The 22,585-nt window shown below is 42.4% G+C and overlaps 1 protein-coding gene across 2 annotated transcripts in view; it reads right to left on the bottom strand.

Moving 5' to 3' along the window:
• NIPBL (NIPBL cohesin loading factor) overlaps positions 1–22,585 on the bottom strand; it is a 346,458-nt gene that overhangs the window by 125,726 nt on the left and 198,147 nt on the right. For both annotated transcript variants that reach the window (XM_038743872.1, XM_038743871.1), the window contains exons 9-10: positions 20,924–21,565; positions 9,920–11,605 (exon numbers count right to left, since the gene is read on the bottom strand). In XM_038743872.1, coding sequence (XP_038599800.1) covers positions 9,920–11,605; positions 20,924–21,565 — 2,328 coding nt within the window. The remainder of the gene's footprint in view (positions 1–9,919; positions 11,606–20,923; positions 21,566–22,585) is intronic.

Below are 22,585 nucleotides of genomic sequence, written 5' to 3'. Positions count from 1 at the left end.
ATAGCATATTAAAACAGATCAGTATTTAAATATACACTTTCACTAAGTTATAACATCATGGTTTGCTTCATGGTGTATAAATATCAGTAATACAGGAGTGATTTTTCCTTCCTTGCTGTAAAGCAGAATTATCAAAGTGTTTTCTTAAGAGTTGCTATTTTAGTAGTAAATTTCTTTATTAGATAAGTTCGATAGAAACTATACTGCCTTTTTGCACACTCATCTCGCCAATACAAATTAGACAGAACTTTGTGCAAATTAAATGAGGACCACCAATGTCCTCTCATCTCCGACACAGAAACGGGCCTACATTAAAGACATTATAGGCACCTGTTAAAATAAAAAAAAGCATCTTTAGTCTTATGTTATTCAATTTGGAATTGTAGCTTCTAAGGGAGTCAAAGAAACAGACCTCTGTATATTCCTTTCCCCTTGAGCACCTCATCCTGCAATTTCCTGCGCCAGGGTCCCAGTGTTGTGGGTTTTGGTGAATCCCAATTCCGTGAGCTCTCGGCCTGCGACCTTCATGATCTGAACTTTAATCACGTCACTCATTCATTCATTCAATCGTATTTACTGAGCGCTTCCTGTGTGCAGAGCACTGTACTAAGCGCTTGGGAAGTCCAAGTTGGCCACATCTAGAGACGGTCCCTACCCAACAGTGGGCTCACAGTCTAAAAGGGGGAGACAGAGAAAAAAACCAAACATACTAACAAAATAAAATAAATAGAATAGATATGTACAAGTTAAATAAATAGAGTAATAAATATGTACAAACATATATACGTATATACAGGTGCTGTGGGGAAGGATGGCAACATATACAGCCTGCATCTTTCTAGAGTTAAGTGCCTTAGGCTGATCTCTTTAGCCCAGGCTAATATGCTATATTACTATCTGCTACACTACATCGATAATTTGGTTCACCCTTCTTGTACTTCCCAAGTGCTTAGTACAGTGTTCTGCACACAGTAAGCGCTCAATATGATTGAAAGAATTTATTTTATTTATACATATTTATTCTATTTATTTTATTTTGTTAATATGTTTTGTTTTGTTGTCTGTCTCCCCCTTCTAGACCGTGAGCCCGCTGTTGGGTAGGGACCGTCTCTCTATGTTGCCGACTTGAGAAACAGCGTGGCTCAGTGGAAAGAGCCCGGGCTTTGGAGTCAGAGGTCGTGGGTTCAAATTCCGGCTCCGCCAATTGTCAGCTATGTGACTTTGGGCAAGTCACTTCCCTTCTCTGGGCCTCAGTTACCTCATCTGTAAAATGGGAATTAAGGCTGTGAGCCCCCTGTGGGACAACCTGATCACCTTGTTACCTCCCCAGCGCTTAGAACAGTGCTTTGCACATAGTAAGCGCTTAATAAATGCCATTATTATTATTATTATTATTATTATTATTATTATTATTACTTTTTCCATTCCTTCTCCCAAACTAGTTTGTAAGATATGAGAACTAAGCCAGTCAGTCGTATTTATGGGGGCTTACAGTGTACTGACCACTGTACTAAGCGCTTGGGAGGGTACAATATAACAATAAACAGACATATGCCCTGCCCTCAGCGAGCTTACCCCATGGAAGGTAGTGATGGTGACGGGGAGGACTGCGGAGAGCAAGACAGGTGCTGGCGTACAATGGTTTTACAAACCAGCAGATCTTTTATTTCCTTTGGCTTTCCATATTTCTTTTGAGTGATGCCCAGTGTTTTATTGGCATTTTTGGCTCGCAACCTACATTAGCCTGCTAGAGTTTAAATAGTGCCGGCTCTTGTTGCTCCCATTATTTTCATTATTATATTTATATCCAATCACATTTATTGAGCGCGTAACGTGTACAAAGAGAAGCAGCGTGGCGCAGTGGAAAGAGCCCGGGCTTTGGAGTCAGAGGTCATGGGTTCAAATCCCGGCTCCACCGACTGTCAGCTGTGTGACTTTGGGCAAGTCACTTCACTCCTCTGGGCCTCAGTTACCGCATCTGTAAAATGGGGATTAAGACTGTGAGCCCCCCGCCACGGGACAACCTGATCACCTTGTAACCTCCCCAGCGCTTAGTACGGTGCTTTGCACATAGTAAGCGCTTAATAAATGCCATTATTATTATTATTATTATTACAAAGCACTGTACTAAGTATTTGGGAGAGTAAAATTTAACAATTAAGGGCCACGTTCCCTGCCCACCATGAGTTTACAGTCTAGAGGACGTTCAAGACTGTGAGCCCGCTGTTGGGTAGGGACTGTCTCTATGTGTTGCCGACTTGTACTTCCCAAGCGCTTAGTACAGTGCTCTGCACACAGTAAGCGCTCAATAAATACGATTGATTGATTGATTGATTGATTGATAGAGGCGGAGCTTACAGTTTAGAGGACAAGCAAGGGTGGCTAAATCATTCACTGGGAGGGGAAAGCCTTAAGCATTCCGTTTATTTTTTTCTGGCAGATATCTAGATAATGCACCTTTCACTGATTTTTCATTTGCTTAATGGACTCCGTTGCCCTAGCGCCTGATTTTGCTACCAATACTAAATTGGGCACTTGGGGAAGTGCGTTAACTTTCAGACTACTAGGAAACTGTGTACTGCGTAGTAATAATGATAATGGCACTTGTTAAGTGCTTATTTTATTTTGTTGGTATGTTTGGTTCTGTTCTCTGTCTCCCCCTTTTAGACTGTGAGCCCACTGTTGGGTAGGGACTGTCTCTATGTGATGCCAATTTGTACTTCCCAAGCGCTTAGTACAGTGCTCTGCACATAGTAAGCGCTCAATAAATACGATTGATTGATTGATTGATTGATTGATTGATTAAGCACTTACTATGTGCCAATCACTGTACTAAGCACTGGGATAGATACAAGATAATCAGTCAATCAATAAATCGTATTTACTGAGCGCTTACTGTGTGCAGAGCACTGTACTAAGCGCTTGGGAAGGACAAGTAATCAAGTCAGTCTCAGTCCCTGCCCCATGTGGGTGGTTCACGATCTTACGCAGGAGGGGGAACAACTGGTGAATCTCCATTATACAGCAAAGAGATACTGAGGCACAGAGGTGACTTAGCCAAGGTCGCGCGGAAGGCAAGAGATCGAACCGGGAATAAAACTCAGGTTCTGTAACTCCCAGGCTTGTTCTCTTTCCACAGTGTTGCAGCTTTCCGCCGTTACAGTCGTTTTGAATACACTGCTCGAATCAATCAATCGTATTTACTGAGCGCTTACTGTGTGCAGAGCACTGTACTAAGCGCTTGGGAAGTACAAGTTGGCAACATATAGAGACGGTCCCTACCCAACGGTGGGCTCACAGTCTAAAAGACGGTGATCTAATGCACCAGATACTCCCCGAGCAGTCTGAAATCATAGTTGGGGGGAGGAAGAGGAGAAGAAATACCCACTTCCAAAATAAATACCCTCGGCATGAGGCCCATATACGTATTTATGAACACTTTTCCTACAGAACACCATCACCACGGCCAAGGCAGTGTGGCCTAGTGGAAAGAGAATAGGACTGGACTCAGGACACTCAAGTTCTAGTTTTTGGTCTGTCTGTGTGACCTTGGACCAGTCACTTAACCTCTCTGGGCCTCAGTCTCTCGTCTGTAAACTGGGGATACGACTGTACGGTCTGTGGGATTTAGGACTGCATCCAATCTGATAACCACACATTTCCTCTAGCGTTTAGCATACAGTAATCACTTAGTAAATGTAATACAAACTAAAAGCAATGTGAGAAGTGCTTTTGAAGAACAAAAGCACCATAAAAAAAGAAACGGAAAATTGAGGTTCTTCAGCAAATCTCACCCTGTTCACAATCTCCTCAAAAAGTTATAAAGCGATTTTGGCTTTGCTTTTTTGGGCAGCTAATGAATAGTTTTTAGACTAACACGAGAAACAACATCACTATGTTATTAAGAGACCACAAAATGAAGAATCAAGATAAGCAACAGAAAATTATCTCTGGAACATGCGGATGGACAAATATGTATATATATTATTGTTGTTGTTGTCTTATACTGTCGAGTCATGTCCGGCCCATTGCGATGTTGGAGAAGAAATATATTTATCAAACTCTCGAATCATTTTCAGGTACATCACAGCATGTGTTCAAACTGTGGTAATTTTCCAGGATACTTAGGAAATATGTCCTCCTGAAAATTATGATGCGCACAGAGCTTTAATTCTATTTGTTCTGATGATTTTGACACCAGTCTACATGTTTTGTTTTGTTGTCTGTCTCCCCCTTCTAGACTGTGAGCCTGCTGTTGGGTAGGGACCGTCTCTATATGTTGCCAACTTGTACTTCCCAAGCGCTTAGTACAGTGCGCTGCACACAGTAAGCGCTCAGTAAATAAGATTGATTGATTGATTAGAGCAGTGTATTCAAAACGACTGTAACAGCGGGAAGCTGCAACATTGTGGAAAGAGTCTCTATATGTTGCCAACTTGTACTTCCCAAGCGTTTAGTACAGTGCTCTGCACACAACAAGCGCTCAATAAATACGATTGAATGAACGAACAAAAATAACCTTAACTGAGTTTGTCCTTAAGCAACAACTCAAGAGTAAAATGAACAGAGCAGAGAAGCTTCTAATGGATCAGGAAGGGCAGGAGGGGGAATGGGCTGGAAAAGCATAGAAAGGGCAGTCACTGAGGAGCCATTAAGGCCCAACAAACTAACAGGAAAAAGGAAAAAAAACCTGACCAATGTCATAATTTTAGACTGTGAGCCCACTGTTGGGTAGGGACTGTCTCTATATGTTGCCAACTTGGACTTCCCAAGCGCTTAGTACAGTGCTCTGCACACAGTAAGCCCTCAATAAATACGATTGATGATGATGATAAAGTGAAGTGGGTTTCAGACTCAGGTTCCCCACAGATTCTTTGCAGAGTTTAGCAATATTCTCAATAATGGGGCAGGAGCTCAACACTCTATATTAATCTTCAATAACTGAACTCTGTGCTGGTACAATCCCATTCCCTTTCACTCCTTCCGAGCGATCACGGAGGCAGGGATGACGATTCAAGTGGGTAATCAGGTTATAAGCCTTATACATTATAAAGATTGTAAGGTTATAAGGTTATAATCTTTTAGACTGTGAGCCCACTGTTGGGTAGGGACTGTCTCTATATGTTGCCAATTTGTACTTCCCAAGTGCTTAGTACAGTGCTCTGCACATAGTAAGCGCTCAATAAATACGATTGATTGATTATAAGCCCATGAAAAATGCATTTCTGGGATGGTTCAGGGAAGGAGTGTCACTTCCTCATTTCTAGAGAGTCCTTTCAATACGGCAGTCGTTCATTCAATCATTTATCGAGCGCTTACTGGGTGCCGAAATTAAGTGGAGTGTGAAAAGTTCCTCCATCACAAGGGTTGTGTCTAGTTCCTTTTTGGTACTCTCCCAAGTGTCTAGTACAGTGCTCTACACATTAAGTGCTATATACCACGGCTTGACTGACAAACAAGCTGCCCAAGAGGTACGTCAGTGCTACATAGGGGCATATAGGATCATTCCAGCAGATTCGGACTACTTTAAAGGAACTAACCTAAATAATAAGTATGACCACTGTGGTCCTTGAAAGCCACGACAATTCAAGGAGTGTTACTTCCTCATTTCTAGAGAGTCCTTTTAATACGGCAGTCGTTCATTCAATCATTTATCGAGCGCTTACTGGGTGCAGAAATTAAGTGGAGTGTGAAAAGTTCCTCCATCACAAGGGTTGTGTCTAGTTCCTTTTTGGTACTCTCCCAAGTGTCTAGTACAGTGCTCTACACATTAAGTGCTATATACCATGGCCTGACTGACAAACAAGCTGCCCAAGAGGTATGTCAGTGCTACATAGGAGCATACAGGATCATCCCAGCAGATTCGACTACTTTAAAGGAACTAACCTAAATAATAAGTAGGACCACTGTGGTCCTTGAAAGCCACGACAATTCAAGATATGATGAACTACTTACTCCCTGTCTGTTTAGCCTTGGGCTAATAATAATAGTGGTATGTATTAAGAACTTCCCATGTGCCAAACACGGTACTGAGCACTGAGGTAATAATAATAATGGCATTTATTAAGCGCTTACTATGTGCAAAGCACTGTTCTAAGCGCTGGGGAAGTTACAAGGTGATCAGGTTGTCCCACGTGGGGCTCACAGTCTTAATCCCCGTTTTACAGATGAGGTAACTGAGGCACAGAGAATCAATCATATTTATTGAGCGCTTACTGTGTGCAGAGCACTGTACTGAGCCCTTGGGAAGTACAAGTTGGCAACGTATAGAGACGGTCCCTACCCAACAGTGGGCTCACGTTCAAGAAGGGGGAGACAGAGAACAAAGCCAAACATATTAACAAAATAAAATAAATAGAATAGATATGTACAAGTAAAATAGAGTAATAAATATGTACAAACAATATGTACGGAGAAGTTAAGTGACTTGCCCAAAGTGACACAGCTGACAATTGGCAGAGCCGGGATTCGAACCCATGACCTCGGACTCCAAAGCCCGGCTCTCCACTGAGCCACGAAGTACGAGAACCCTAGAATAGACTAGTTTACTTGGCTAACTGACTCAAAACCTAGCCGGGGGCACTCCAAATACAGTACATTACACAGGGCAGTCATGCTAACCATTTTTTACCAGATATCTACAGGGGTAGATTAGAAAATACCTTATTTTATCGGCGAATGGTGGCTAAAATGTGGCTTCTAATAAACTCGCCGTAAAACTTCATTTAGTCTGAATATTTTTCCGTCAAAAGTCACATGCCTTATTGAGCATTTACTGAGGTTTCGCTGGATATATAGAGCTCTAGGTACTCCATGCCACTTTATATAGGAGCTAGGACATTTCAGAATATAATGTGGACAAACTCCTCATTCCTGGTGTCCAGATCTTTCCCCTTCAAATATAGCAGGTGTGACTCTGAACGCAAAAAGATTTACCCAATTATATAGTAGGTGTGACTCTGAATGCAGAGTCACAGTTTTAAAATGCAGTTTTTAAAAATGCATTTGTACATCAGTTTCAAGTCAACTGAAGTACTCCCAACTGTACCTACAAAATCGGTCCACCGGCAAGGGATATAAAATGATGTGACGCTTAGAACAGTGCCTGACACATAGTAAATGCTTAATAAATGCCTTGATAATAATAATAATAAATACAATAATAATTATTATAAGTATTTGCTGAGGTTTCGCTGGACATATAGAACTCTAGGTACTCCATGCCACTTTATATAGGAGCTAGGAGATTTCAGAATATAATGTGGGCAAACTCCTCACTCCTGGTGTCCGGATCTTTCCCCTTCAAATACAGCAGGTGTAACTCAATGCAGAAAGATTTATCTGATTATATAGTACGTGTGACTCTGAATGCAGAAAGATTTATCCGATCTAGATAACCGAAGCTCACCACCTAGGCTGAATATGCTAATTACTTTTTAAAAATGCATTTGTACATCAGTTTCACGTCAACTGAAGTACTCCCAACTGTACCTACAAAATCAGTCCCCCCGGCAAGGGATATAAAATGATGTGATGCTTAGAACAGTGCTTGACACATAGTAAGTGCTTAACAAATGCCATGATAATAATAATAATAAATATAATAATAATTATTATAAGTATTTACTGAGGTTTCGCTGGACATATAGAGCTCTAGGTATTCCATGCCACTTTATATAGGAGCTAGGAGATTTCAGAATATAATGTGGGCAAACTCCTCACTCCTGGTGTCCGGATCTTTCCCCTTCAAATATAGCAGGTGTGACTCAATGCAGAAAGATTTATCCGATCTAGATAAAAGAAGCTGACCACCTAGGTTGAACATGCGAATTACTTTTTAAAAATGCAGTTGTACATCAGTTTCAAGTCAACTGAAATACTCCCAACTGTACCTACAAAATCGGTCCACCGGCAAGGGATATAAAATGATGTGACGCTTAGAACAGTGCTTGACACATAGTAAGTGCTTAACAAATGCCATGATAATAATAATAATAAATATAATAATTATTATTATAAGTATTTACTGAGGTTTCGCTGGACATATAGAACTCTAGGTACTCCATGCCACTTTATATAAGAGCTAGGAGATTTCAGAATATAATGTGGGCAAACTCCTCATTCCCGGTGTCCGGATCTTTCCCCTTCAAATATAGCAGGTGTGACTCAATGCAGAAAGATTTATCCGATTATATAGTCAGTGTGACTCTGAATGCAGAAAGATTTATCCGATCTAGATAACCGAAGCTCACCACCTAGGCTGAACATGCTAATTACTTTTTAAAAATGCATTTGTACATCAGTTTCAAGTCAACTGAAGTACTCCCACCTGTACCTACAAAATCGGTCCACCGGCAAAGGATATAAAATGATGTGATGCTTAGAACAGTGCTGGACACATAGTAAGCGCTTAACAAATGCCATGATAATAATAATAATAATAACAATAATAATAATCACTCATGCACTAAGAGTATTCATCTTTTACAGTAGTCCAGGACCTAGGACAAGTTGAGGAGAAGGTGGAGAATGCATGTAGACAGGAAAATGGAGAGAGAGTGGGAGGGTGAGAAAAAGAGATGCACAGCATAGTAAGGAGGAACTAGGAAGGTTGGATTCGGTTTTGCCACTACTATCGGCCATCAAGCGCTTAGTACAGTGCTCTGCACACAGTAAGCGCTCAATAAATACGATTGAATGAATCTAGTCGGAACACAACCTCTTGATGGTGGCATTAAGCAGCAAAGTGATGAGCTACATTTCGTACCCCCTAAATTTCAGACGCGAGCCTCACCCTTACGGAAACCTGAAAATCTACAGGGGATAATGTTCTTCGGTCATTCTGTGCGGTCACATCAACATCAGTACCAGCTTCTAAAACCTGCCCTAAAAATGAGTGAAGAGTCTCGCGCTTCGGAACTAAGGTGCTTTCTCCTGAAAGCGTAATATTTCCGCAAGAAAATTATAGCAGTAAGTACACTGAAAAGTTATTCAGACACCTGAAATGACTTCAGCACTGGGAAAAAATCGGACGTCCCTGACAACAGACCGGGAGATGCCGGAACGAAATCTGTAATTTTAGGAGGAAAAGGTGTTTTCAAAAGGGATATGTTGTAGACATGTGATATTAAGGCCTCCTTCAAATAGACAGAAAACTATTGTTCTTTTAGTCAAATTCAGCACCCCCTAGTAACGACGTCAAAAATTTGTTGGCTTTACATAATTGATATTTTTGCTTTCAAATACGGTGTTTTAAAGAGTGAAATCATTACAAACTCAGACAACATCCTGCTTTCATTTTCAACACTGTAAACAACTCTTTTGCAGCACTCAGTCTACCGTAAGACAACAGAAGCACAGGGAACTTCCAAACCAGAGCTACAACAGCAATTTTTCACTTCTTCACGTTAACTATCTTTTTTCTGCAGCTCGTCCAGAGCCGTATCGAGACGGCGCCCAAAATCCAACGGTCTGCAAGTCTACGTGGCCAGCACGACAATCCCCTAACTACCCTTCTCAAAATAACTGGGGTTTTCCGGAGTTGACAGAGGTATACACAGTACCGTGCAATTCAACACATAATAAAATACCATTCAAATTTCAAAGCCATGAATTACAGTCAGAACACTACGCTTATGAAACTGGATGTGATTTAGCCAGGGATTAAACATTCAGGCCGAAACACAGAGCAACAGAAACGAAAACCTTAAATGTGTCACGTTCACTGCGGTAGGGCGCAAGAAGATGTCTATTTAAACCTTGGACTTTCTTCAGAATAACGCAATTTAGTCAGCATGCTCAAGCAATCCTTTGCCAAGCAATTAAGTGTTCTCACAATGTTTAGTTGCTTCTATTTGGATTAAACCGAAAACTTGAAGAGCAGCACAAATGACAGTAGTAGAAAAAAAAGATCTCTTACCTTTATTTGATTTGGATGGCTTATTCTTGCTAGGTTTAAGAGAGCCTCTTGATTTGTCCTCTCTATCCTTAATGAATTTTTGAACATCATCCAAAGACAGCTTCTGCAGGACAACTACGGGCTTAGCTCCTTTATTTAAGTCTTCTACAAGGCCAATCTTTTCGACTTTGTCTTTCTGCTCCCCCTTAATTTCCATCTTCCTCGTCTCCTGAGTAACATTCCCATCTTTATCCCGCTTGATTTTTGGAATGACAAAATGTTTCAATGCACCAGACCTGCCACCCAACAAATAGCTGGGAAATTCTGCCTTATTGTCAGGGTGCGGTTTACTACCGTCTAATTTGCCCTTGTTACCATCTGTCCTTCGGTCATCTTTACTGTTTGGGGATTTAAAACCCGGTCTATCCGGTCTTGATTTCCCGGGGTCTCCTCTGCCCTCTTGCTTAACGCGAGGGCTATCGGGTCTCGATTTCTGCTCCCCGGTAGAAGAAATTCTTTCCCTCGACTCTCCTGACTCATGCCTATGTTTTCTCTCTAGCTTATCCATCTTCGAACCCTCAGATTTAATGCCATGTCTAGAGTCGTGTTCGCTTCTGTTGGAGGATCGCAAGGTCTCGGGTCTTCTCATTCGGGACTGGTCTCCCCTGTGCCTCTCGGCTTCGCCCCTCTCTTCCGCCTTCGGTTTACTATCGTGGTCACGCCTCAACGCCTCAGGAAGAGACCGCCCATCTGGCCTCTGTTTGATCGTTTCGGATCGCTCGGATTTCACCCTGGAAGGCTCGGATTTTGAATCTGGTTTGTGTTTTGTTATTTCAGGTTTCTTTTCCGCGGATGGCTTGCCGGAATCCCTCCGGTTGTCGTGCTTGTGTTTGGGCGTTTCGGGCCGGCTGTCGCCCTTCTGCTTTGGGGTTTCTGGCCGCCCGTCGCCCTTCTGCTTTGGGGTTTCTGGTCGGCCTTCACCCTTTTGCTTCGGGGTTTCTGGCCTGCCTTCACCCCTCTGCTTCGGGGTTTCTGGCCGGCCTTCCCCCCTCTGCTTCGGGGTTTCTGGCCGGCCTTCACCCCTCTGCTTCGGGGTTTCTGGCCTCGGCTTGGATATTTCCGGCTTGCCATTATTTTGTTTGTTTTCATTTTGTTTCGGCTCCGCCGTCCTGCTCTCGTTGGGTTTTATCTCCACCGTCCTGCTGTCGTTTGGCTTTGTTTCCACGGTCCGGCTGTCATTTTGTTTCGTTTCCACCGTCCTGCTCTCATTTTTAGTGTCTATTAACCTGCTTTCATTTGGTTTCATCTCTACCAATCGGTTCTCATTTGGTTTTGCTTCCGCCAACCTGCTCTCGGTTTGCTTCATTTCGGTCTTTGAGCCCTCAGAGTCGGCCTTTTTCCTAGGGGTCTCAGGATGGTTTTCAGGTTTAGGTTTAAGAACACCGACAGCATCGTCTTGAAGAAGAGCCACAGAGCCGTCGTTACACTGTTTGACTTCTTCAAGCTTTTTCATGGTGTCTGGTTCCTGAGTTACAGATGCCTGAGAGTCCGCGCGTCCTGCCTGCTGAAGATCAATGCTAACCATCAATGCTGGCCTTGAGCCATTTCCTGTGGAACCTGTCTCCTGAGAAGCTGGTCTATTAGCTCCAGTGGCACCCCCAGCCTCCTGTGGGTAAGAATCTTGTTTTCTCTTTTTCAAAGGTTTATCTGAAAGGGAAAGATAAATACACAAGATCATTACTAGTCACACACACGCCCGCAACTCATCGACACTCTTAAAACCATGAAGTGCATGCACATCCCACGGACACACAGATTTCACAGAGTTGGGGCTTCATTTGCTTCTAACGAAGAAGCATAAAACAACTTTCAATGAACGGATGCTTACCCATACATACACGCGCACAGACAGGTTCTGCCAACATATCGTGTTGGCTCATAACAGGTGAATAGAAGGAAATCGAATTCCTGGTCGTTTCTCTCACATTTCTGGGAGGATCTGAGATCAACAGAATGCGATCCCAAAACTAAGGAAAAGCCTCCGCTCGGACAACAGATACGATAAGGACTCTCCTCAAATTAAATTTTAAAAGTGAAACGGAATTTCCAGAAAATATAAGAGCGTTTACACCCTGCAACATTAGCAGACATTAAAATCATACATTGCTGACGCAAACCAACAACCTTGCCAGACGACAACGATGACACCTGCGCTCTTTCGGGCTGCCAGCTATATCTTCATTAATCGAGGTCGTTCATTTAACTTCGTTTGAGAAGAACGTCACAAAAACCCCTATGTTTGCAGAGATCCCAAATCTTTAACATTTTTAATACGTGTGACGTAGCTCACGTGAACCAAAAAATTAAATTCTGCTACTTAGGGCAGGGAAAGAGGGGAAGTGAACACAGGCATTTCAATACTCTCTGCCCAAGACTTAGCATTTCCTTTACTAATTCATGGCAATGTATGACTTAATAGGTTGAGATAAAGTCATTATAGTCAATGTCACCCACAGGAAAAAAAAGAACCTACGAAGAAATTTAAATTCTGCTCCTCATTACAAAGGGTCTATTGGTCTTACAGTCCTTACTGTTCAGGATGATTTTTTAAAGCAAGTTTCTGTTTGGGAGCTTGCTCTTGTGCATTTCTAAAGTCAGTAGTGTCAAAGACTGACTCGGAAAGAGAAAGGAAACAATTTATTTTTAGAACGCAGAATTCACATTTCTTTACTTGCAGTAGCAACACTTTAGAACTGATGGTTTTGATTCATTGATGACACACCAAGCTTGTTTACTAAATCCTGGAATCAGGGCCTTTAGTTTTAAAAATTAGAACATCATATTCCTCCCCATTAGGAAACTGAACTGTCCGATCGTTAAAAGCAATACAAAATAAGTGTACGTTTAGAAATTTTAACTCTGTCGATAAGGTAAAGAAACTAAAAAACCAGCTTCCAGTACAGACCTACGAATTTTTGCCAAACGTCAGTGTTTTTGGGTAATAATCTCTTTTAATACTACAGAATTTGGTGAGATCTATTAACAGAGAATATTATTTTAAAAAGCAACGCTCTACTACCCTCCCTGCAGGAAAACAGCAAGTAGTAGTCCATCCCATCTACTAATGTCAATTTAAACGGCAGTGGAAAACAAGAAATTTTAAATGTACTGCACTGGTCATTACTTCTGTGATTTTTACACCATCAGTTACTATCTATTTAGAAACACAATGATATTTTAGGTGTCATTTACCCAATAAGCTTCCCAGTAAGCTTCTGTGACATCCCTACTTAAAAACATTAAAAAACAGAATGCTCAGCACCATCTGAAAAGAGCTAGGCAAGGCTCAACTGAGGCGTGAGAAAACTCATACTACGGGTTAGTGTTTTCTTTTTGAACACCAGCCAGGTTGGTACGTTTTCTTTCCAATCTAGATGGCACTGCTACATGCATCAAAAAAGCATGGAAAAAAACAGACTTTTTTTTTTCGGTATCCCTTTCCCACATGATGATTCCTCAAACGCAAAATCCACTTTAAAACCATCACAAAATAAAAACCTACCGCTTTTCTGACCCAATCCAATCCAAAGACTGGATTGAGGCTGTTGTGGCGACCGTTTCGCGTTTCTTGACCTAGGCCTGAGGGCTTAAGGGGACAGAAGTCTGAAATGTGACGCGCTGGCAGTGGCCATCTCTTCCAGAGCTGGGAAGTCTAAGGAACGCCGGCGGTCCGGTCCGGCTGCACCTCGTCCTATCCACCCAATTCCCGGCAAAGACCTCTTCACGCGGCTGACGGCAAAAGACTTGCCAGGAACCGTCCGCTGGGGAGAATTGGTCCTCCTGTGTGGTTCTGGCAGACCTTTTTTTTCTGATCTTTTCCCCCTTTTAGACTGTGAGCCCACTGCTGGGTAGGGACTGTCTCTATATGTTGCCAACTTGTACTTCCCAAGCGCTTAGTACAGTGCTCTGCACACTGTAAGCGCTCAATAAATACGATTGATGATGATGATGATCTGCCTGATCTCAGCGGGTGTCTCTGTTCCATCTTTACTGTTTTAATTACACTCTCGAGCACTTCTAGACTTCTAGACTGTGAGCCCGCTGTTGGATAGGGACCGTCTCTATATGTTGCCAATTTGTACTTCCCAAGCGCTTAGTACAGTGCTCTGCACATAGTAAGCGCTCAATAAATACGATTGATGATGATGAATGAATTTAGCTAACTTCTGCAAGATTCTTGCCTGAGTGCCTATATTTTATAATAATAATAATAATGATAGCATTTGTTAAGCGCGTACCATGAGCAAAGCACTGTTCTAAGTGCCGGGAGGTTACAAGGTGATCAGGTTGTCCCACGGGGGGCTCACAGTCTTAATCCCCATTTTACAGATGAGGGAACTGAGGCGCAGAGAAGTGAAGTGACTTGCCCAAAGTCACACAGCTGACAAGTGGTGGAGCCAGGATTTGAACCCATGACTTCTGACTCCAAAGCCCGGGCTCTTTCCACTGAGCCACGCTGCTTCTTTTATGTACCTTCACTGCTACCTCTACGGTCCCTACGACATTAAAATAAGAAAAGAAACAAACCCAGTGGATACAACTTCTACTATGAAGATAGTGATCTCCTATTCTACCCTATTCTTTTAGACTGTGAGCCCACTGTTGGGTAGGGACTGTCTCTATATGTTGCCAATTTGTACTTCCCAAGCGCTTAGTACAGTGCTGTGCACATAGTAAGCGCTCAATAAATACGTTTGATGATGATTCTACCCAACTCTGGAGAAGTATCTGACTTTTTCAAGGGTACTTTCACATTTTTAATTTACTACGTACGGTACTTGGGACAGAAAATGCAACAGCTGAAAACTGTCCCTCGGTTTTGTAGTTCCCTGTCTAGTTTAAATACATGGTGATGTATCGCTAGCAAATCACTTGAAGACTGTGAGCCCGCCGTGGGACAACCTGATCACCTTGGACTCCCCCAGCGCTTAGAACAGTGGTTTGCACATAGTAAGCGCTTAACAAATACCATCATCATTATTATTATTATTATTATTAAATACTATTATTATTATTATTATTATTATTATCTCTTCTAGACTGTGAGCCCACTCTTCTAGACTGTGAGCCCACTGTTGGGTAGGGACCGTCTCTATATGTTGCCAACTTGGACTTCCCAAGCGCTTAGTACAATGCTCTGCACTCAGTAAGCGCTCAATAAATATGATTGACTGATTGACTGATTAAATAGAAACTTAAAAAAAGGGACAAAATTACCACATTTTGAAGGGTTATCTTTCCAACTGTTATACTATGTACTGAGATTTAACACTGATAACCTACCTCATTCTGCTTCTTATTAAAATGGAAATTCAGCTAGTTTATTCTCCAAGAAATTACTCTCAAATAAAAGTGCTATTATTTTTAAAACGCTAGCAAGTTGTATAGTTATCAGTATCATTTCTGTGTATATTTCTGTGTATATTTTTTATAGGACATAGAAAGGGTCATTCACAGGTATCTTAACAGTTCAAATAGAATTATTACTGGTTTCATTTTGTTGGGTGTTTGTTTTTTTTTTTAACAAATACCAAAGAGTAAACCAGTAAGGCAAGGGTGAGGTTGTGGGCACTAATCTTTTTTCTAAAAATTATAAAACTAGCCAAAATCTTAATGACCAGACAAAATCATGTCAAATCTCCCCAAGTACAGCATCATCATTTCAATGAACCTAGGAATGGATGGAGCCTTTTTTTAACCTATTTTGTTTTGATTCCATATAAGTCTTCAAGGAGGTTTGGGATCTCTTCATGTTAGTTTTGCCTATTTGAGAGTTCCTGTCAGTCTTCATTACTTTACAGTCAACCTTAAGTTAGTGATGGACATCCCCTCCACTAGCAAAAACTGAGAACATGGGATTAGCTACTAGGCTAGATACTGTATTTACTTGCATATTTGCCCCACTTTGGCATGATTTTTGTAACACTCAATTACGTGTGGAGCTATTATGCACATCATAAAATAATTCTATTTAGCAGTAAGGGGAGGAGAAGAAGAGAAGAGGAGGAAAGGAAAGGAAAAGCAAGAGGAAGGTAAGAGGGCCCTTGAAACTCTATCTTTTATTTCTACCGCCCTCCCCTAAGTGTTGCTTACCAATTGGAATTAAATGAAATAACTCCCCACACCTGCTTCATTGTTTGTCTCACCCTTCTGCTCCTACTTCTTCCCTCAGTTACTGCTTACAATTATGTAGCACCAAAATAATCTTTAACTTCTCCTCAAGAATCAGGATGGGACAATTATGTGAGCAAATATGGTATGAACCTGACAACAATCTTGGAAGTTCAATCATAAACTATCCCTCCAGATGCTCATGTTTTCAACATCTTTACGGAAATTCTAAAAATACACAGGAGAAAAAAAGATAGAAACAAACTGACATTGTGCTGCATACAGAGTCTACCAGAAAGCGTAACTGAAAATAATAATGATAACAATAGTAATAATGGCATTTGTTACGTGCTTAGTATGTGCTGAGCACTGTTCTAAGCACTGGGGTAGATACAAGGTAATCAGGTTGTCCCACGTGGGGCTCACAGTCTTAGTCCCCATTTTCCAGATGAGGTCACTGAGGCCCAGAGAAGTTAAGTGACTTGCCCAAGGTCACACAGCAGACAAGTGGCGGAGCCGAGATCAGAACCCACATCCTCTTACCACTAGGCCAAGCTGCTCCCTCCGCACTTACACTTCCAAAATAACACATTTACAAAGCACTGACGAAGCAAGTTACGCACAACCAATTCTTAACCACTAATAAATGATACAAAAATGTCCAAAGGTTAGTGCAGTTAAGAGTTGGCAAAGCAGTACAAGTTACCCAAATCCTGCTCAAGCTGATGGTTGGGGTTTTTATCTAGTAAACACCATACTAAGAAGATGGTTCGGTGTAATAATTAAAGAGAGGCCCACGTGGGACAGGGACTATATGTCCAATATGCTCATCAATTGCATCTACCCCAGCACTTAGCACAGTGCTTGGCACAGAGTAAGAGGTTAACAAACACCACGATTATCAACTCGGCAATGCAGGGAGAAAAAATGAACCAAAGCTTAGCAATATCTTTCATTTGCTAGGGAAACCTATCAGTCAAGTATTTTTAAAAGAATAAAATGAGGGTTCAAGCTCAAGTACAGACTAAATATTCATTCATTCAACCGCATTTATTGAGCACTTACTGTGTGCCGAGCACTGTACTAAGCGCTTGGGAAGTACAAGTTGGCAACATATAGACACAGTAATGAGTGGTATATTCATTTTAACGTATGGCTGGATGAATTATCCATTCTCCAATTCCAAATAGCATACCCTCCCATTAAAATGATAATCTCAGTCAAATTCTACTAGCAATCATCCATAATATCAAGTACCACTGCAGCATTGTTTTTCCCCCACTGCCTTCAGGGGACGGACGATGATCCGTATGAACCAAATTGATGTGCACTGGCCTATCCCACCTCACAACAGGGAAACTGAAAATCAAGTCATTCATGTGGTGTGGCAAAGACTAAGACTATATGGATCCTCTTGAAAAGGCTCTAGAGAAAAAGATGATGCCAATACAATCTTAGCCAGATCATGCAACATATTTTTGAAAATATGAATCCGCTTTTCGTTTAACTCACTCGCACCTTTCCCCGCTAAAAAGTACAGTGTGTTGCACTAAGGGCTGAACAAATGCAATAAATCGTGATAATTTTTCAGTAGGGTTTACGGCAGCCCTGGCTTGCTCTCCTCCATGCTGTGATCGGCTTATTGGATTCTGGTAATCGCTCTGAGAAACTCCAGGGCAGCGGGCAAAACGGAGCATAGGGAAAAGGCTAAGATGTTGGACAAGTCCAAAAATCCATCCATCAATCAATCAGACTGAGAAGCTGCCATAAAGCTTCCTGAAGCAGTCCCAAAGGATGGGCCAATAGTACAGGACTCCTAAATTGTTGGCCTCATCTGCAGAATACAATCATCACCAAAAATGTTTGGCCTTAGTTTTGTATTTGCTCCATACAAATTATGGCCCAAATCGGAATTTGGAAGCCAAATCATCTCTCAGAAACGTGCCTGGCCCACGGAAACAGTTTAAATGTTTTGAATGGAGAAGAGGAGCTAATGTTAGACAGCTCTATCTGATTCCCCTTGCAACAAAATCGGAGAACGTTGATAAGGTAACCACCAGAACAACTCTCTCCTCAATGAAGAGGAAACATTGAGAAGACAGAAAACCCAAAAAGAAACCAAAAAACGCCCCTTCAAAAAAAACCCAATTTCCCCTGGAACCACCTCGAAAGACCTCAGTAACTTGTCAGCTAAAATCCATGTTCCACTTTAGGGTTTTCTTTTTGCGATGATTTTCTGACAGGAAGTTAATTTGGTATTCACCTGTACATAAGTGAATCCCGCATCGCGCTTCACGACAAGAATAAAATACTCATACCCACTTAATAGCTCATCCGTGATGCAAAACTTCAAACGCACAAAGTTCTATCCAGCATCAACAAGTTCTGCTGTTTGACCATTTCAGATTAGAAGGGAAAAAATATATATCTATATGTATAGTTGTCCTTCGTGTTCAAAGACGACGGCATTGACAGTGAAGTTCACCTGAGGTCACCCAGGCCACAGAAAAAAGCTGTTTCTTGGTGTGTTGTTCTTAATGTTTGCAGAGCCTGGCACTGTTTTTCTTTCGCCGCCTTGCCTCTCTTTCCGTGAGAAGCCACTGGTTGGGGAGCCATGGACTTGTAAAACCAACCAAAATACCTAATTCACCCTTCGAAAATCGATAAAAACGGACCAATGGTCACATCTTTTAACTGCAATTATGGAGTTCATGTGGGACAGGGATGGTGCCCAATATGATTATCTTGCATCTACCTCAGTGTTTGGCAGATAGAAGCAGCTTACCACATGAAACAATTAAGCAGTCAGTGGGAAAAGTGCGTATTTTCTCCAGGTGGGTGATATAAAATCGAGTGCTAAGCAAAAGTGTTAAAAGAACGGTAATTTGTCATAAAAGATCATCTAAAGCCTCAAGACCCCAAAATGATATTGAAAAAATTCAATATTCTTTAAAATAGCAAATTAAATACAATGTTACTAGATTAAACAGCAATGTAATAATGCAAATAAGCAGCAATTAAAATTTTGAATTCCACTTTTGTGTACAGGTGAATACTAAATTATCATTCACAGTCCGTTCAGCAAAAGGGTAACTTGGGTTGGCATACTAGAGGACTGCTACTAGAGGACGTCAATATCTAACGATAGACTGAAATAGCCTTCTATCAGTAATAGTCCGTCAAGAAAGCTTTAATGGGAGGGGAAGGAAACGCGCTTAAACTTTGTAGTATTAACTTCAAGTGAGGGAGCTGGACAAGTCACTGCAGGATTACGATTCAATTGGGTCATCAAGAATGAGTGTAAAAGAATTGTAATGGGCGGGGGGCGGCGGGAAGCAAAGGGGGAGGAGAGAGGGAGACGGACGAAAATGCTGTAGCCGCAAATGCAGATGGCAGCCTCTCAAATGACCGTGTCTTTTCCCCATCAGAACTGGGTTTTACAAACAAGAGAAAAATAAAAGTTTTGGGGGTGTTGGATTTTTAATCTGAAATACAAGCTAGTGAAGTCATAGAGCCTTCTAGTCCTAAGCTGGAATGCTTATGCAGGAACGAGAAGGATACTCACCTAATTCGCTTCTGCGGACTGGTTCGCAAAGCATCCCAATCAACTAGTCCCTAGTTGAGACGCTATTTGGTTAATCAACACTAGAAAGATTTTAGCATGACGCTGGCATGTTGCATATCCGATCAAATATGTAAGTGCAAGCATACCGTAATTCAGAGAAGTTGAAGTGTGCCTGCTTTGCCTGAGGGTACATTTCAGTACTTCCATGTTATTTTTCCTTTGCTGCAAAAGACAACTTAATATGTGCTGGATGTACTTTATAATATAGATACTATTATATATGGATGTACTTTATACACACACTTTATATAGGTATTGGCATAAGAAGATCTACAGAAATCAACAATCCTTGCAAGTAGAATAATCTGAAAGAAAATGTGAATATCTGCGTTCTTGTTTCACCAGCTAATGACAAACCAATGGACGTCTTCAATTGCTATATTCAGAGCACGGCAATTAAAGAGTGGCCAAATCTGACCAAACTTGCCCCCCCCCCACCGATTTCCAATGGCTATTATTGAGAGAAATGGCTCTCCCCAACCCCCGCCGCCCCCAAAGTCCAACCCACACCTCACCGCGGTGAGGGGGGCGAAAGGCGGAAGCAGGGGAACGCATCCTGGACTAGCCCATCAATGGTGAAGGTTTTGACTGAAGAACCACCTAGGCGTCTTGCGCGGCAGACGGGCTCAGCTGGAATCCCGAAAACAGCTGGCTAACGTGGGCGCCGAGTACCACCCTGGCTAGCGTGGCGGCCCGCTTGCTCTACGGCGCTAGTTTACGCGGCCCCGGCACGGTGCCGCCGTCCCTTTTGCCTCAAACGGGCTCTGAACGCAAAATTCTCGCGTGCACTTCGCAACGCGCCGCACGCCTGCCCGCTCCTACTTGCTGGTTGCGTCCACTGCCCTAGCGGGAACATCTCCGGGCAGGGGCGAGGGAGCGCAAGTGGCACTGCACAAACCGCTAGCCTTACAATCAATTCCTCCGGGCGGGGTCTTGGTCACGAAGTCTTCATGAGCGGACCAAGGCTCGCCCGTCGTGTACGACGGGAGACGCCACCATCACTGACAGGGACCGGAATTCAACACAATTAACTCTTTGGAGCTGCAGGCCTTGGAGAGAAAAACGTACCAAGACAGACCTTAACCTCCAGGGTGGGGTGACCAGAATGAGAACTATCAAGAGGCATACCTTCAATTCAAACTGTTAGAATTGCGCTTTTTTTTTGGCCTAGGAGTTGAGGGGGGCCAGTGCGGTAGCAACAACGAGAAGTAAACGCGTAATCATTTTACCTTTATCTTGCACTTCCTTTGAAAAACGCTCCCTTTCAATAGCTGATTCCCGCTCTATCCGCTCAATTTCAGCCAACGCATCCAATTCTACTTCGTCGTATGGCGTTATAGTTCCTTGTTGGGATACCTGTTGCTGAGGCTGGGTCTGTACCACAGAAGTCTGAGGTTGTTTTGCAGCAACTGAAGTGTTCTGTTGTAAAACGGGCACTTGCTGTGCCTGAAGGAATGCTGTCTGTTCGTGCTGCTGCAAACACTGAGCAGCGGCGTTTAGTGGGCGGTTAACATCCTGGGGCGTAATGGGCGTCTTTGAAGTCTGTCCTGGGTACTGCACGTTGAAAGGAAGGTCGCTTTCCGACACGTTACTGTTTTCCATCCCAGAAAGCAGATCCTCCGGCTGGTCCATATCTGAGGATCTTACGCGGGAAAGCCTCAACGTAAGTTTAGTTGAATCCTTCGAGGGCGAACTAATGATATCGTACATTGCGGCTTTTTCGCTCTGGTCCTTCTCCTCCTTGCCTAACTTCATCTTCTTTTGTTTCTTCTGCTTCCTTTCTGGAGAGTCTAGCAAAATGTCCGGTGGAACATCTCTAGGTGATGAATAGGGTGGAGGTTGAGACTGCAGGATTAAAGATGGTCTTGATGCTAGAAAAACAATTCAGGAAGACTGAACAGTTATGGTGGTACAACTTGGTTTCACAATCAGCTGTTGGGTATTACGGACAAAACAGGCAGCTAAAACAGGCATAACTCATTGTTCCAGGCAAGACAAAACTCAGGCTCCTTTGGTCAACGTGTCTCCATTCCTCCTCACCAGATCCCACTATCCACATCCAGAAGAACAGTTGAAAAATTAAGCCAGTCAAAAGCAGTGAGTTTGACCTCTGACGGGGATAGCGAGACTTCTGACATAACTGTGCAATAAACAGAGCTTAATGTTTTGGGGGTGGACCTGTAAATGATGAAAGGAACACTTCTGGAGTGAGGGAGGGAGAATGGAAGGGCAAGGGAAAAGGCTAAGCTTTCCTTATGCTCCCCATTCACATTACAGAGCTCGGGCAAAAAAGCTCGACAGCGCTATAAAGAGACGGGAAGAGGAGAAAACGGCTAAGCTATACATTCTGAATTTGATTGGAGGTCGTCTTTCAGGGGGTTAATTAACAACTGAAAATGTATTCTAGCAGCATTTGACATTTTAGCTGGGAGGAGCAATCTTCCAGTTTCAAAGGTTTGGTTTGGCTTCACAATTTCATTCCTACAACCATCCCTTCATGAACACAAGGCATCTGACTGTAACTGCCACGATGAGGAGGATTCCCTTTATGCTCACATTTCCCCTTTTCTTTCTCACCTCGCTTCTTAGTTCTCTTGTTGCCATATCCTCATTCGCTTTCCCCAGTTGTGGATTTCCCATGCCAGTTGCGCTCTCTCCCCACTAATTTATCCCTCCGTATTGGCATCTCCTTCCCTTGGCCAATCCCCAAACTTCCTAAGCTCATTCTTAGACTGTGAGCCCCCCGGGACAGAAACTATGTCTAATTCCCCTCTGTGTAGTCTCTCTCGCCAAGCATTTAGTACAGTGCTCTGTAACGCAGAAAGTACTTAAGAAATAATATAACTACTACTACTACTACTAAATGAAATATTACCTTCAGTATACCACAT

This window comes from Tachyglossus aculeatus, chromosome 3 (assembly GCF_015852505.1).
Source record: "Tachyglossus aculeatus isolate mTacAcu1 chromosome 3, mTacAcu1.pri, whole genome shotgun sequence".
NCBI classification, from domain to species: domain Eukaryota; kingdom Metazoa; phylum Chordata; class Mammalia; order Monotremata; family Tachyglossidae; genus Tachyglossus; species Tachyglossus aculeatus.
The sequence above is the reverse complement of the archived record's forward strand: the minus strand, read 5'-3'. Positions and strand labels throughout refer to the sequence as shown.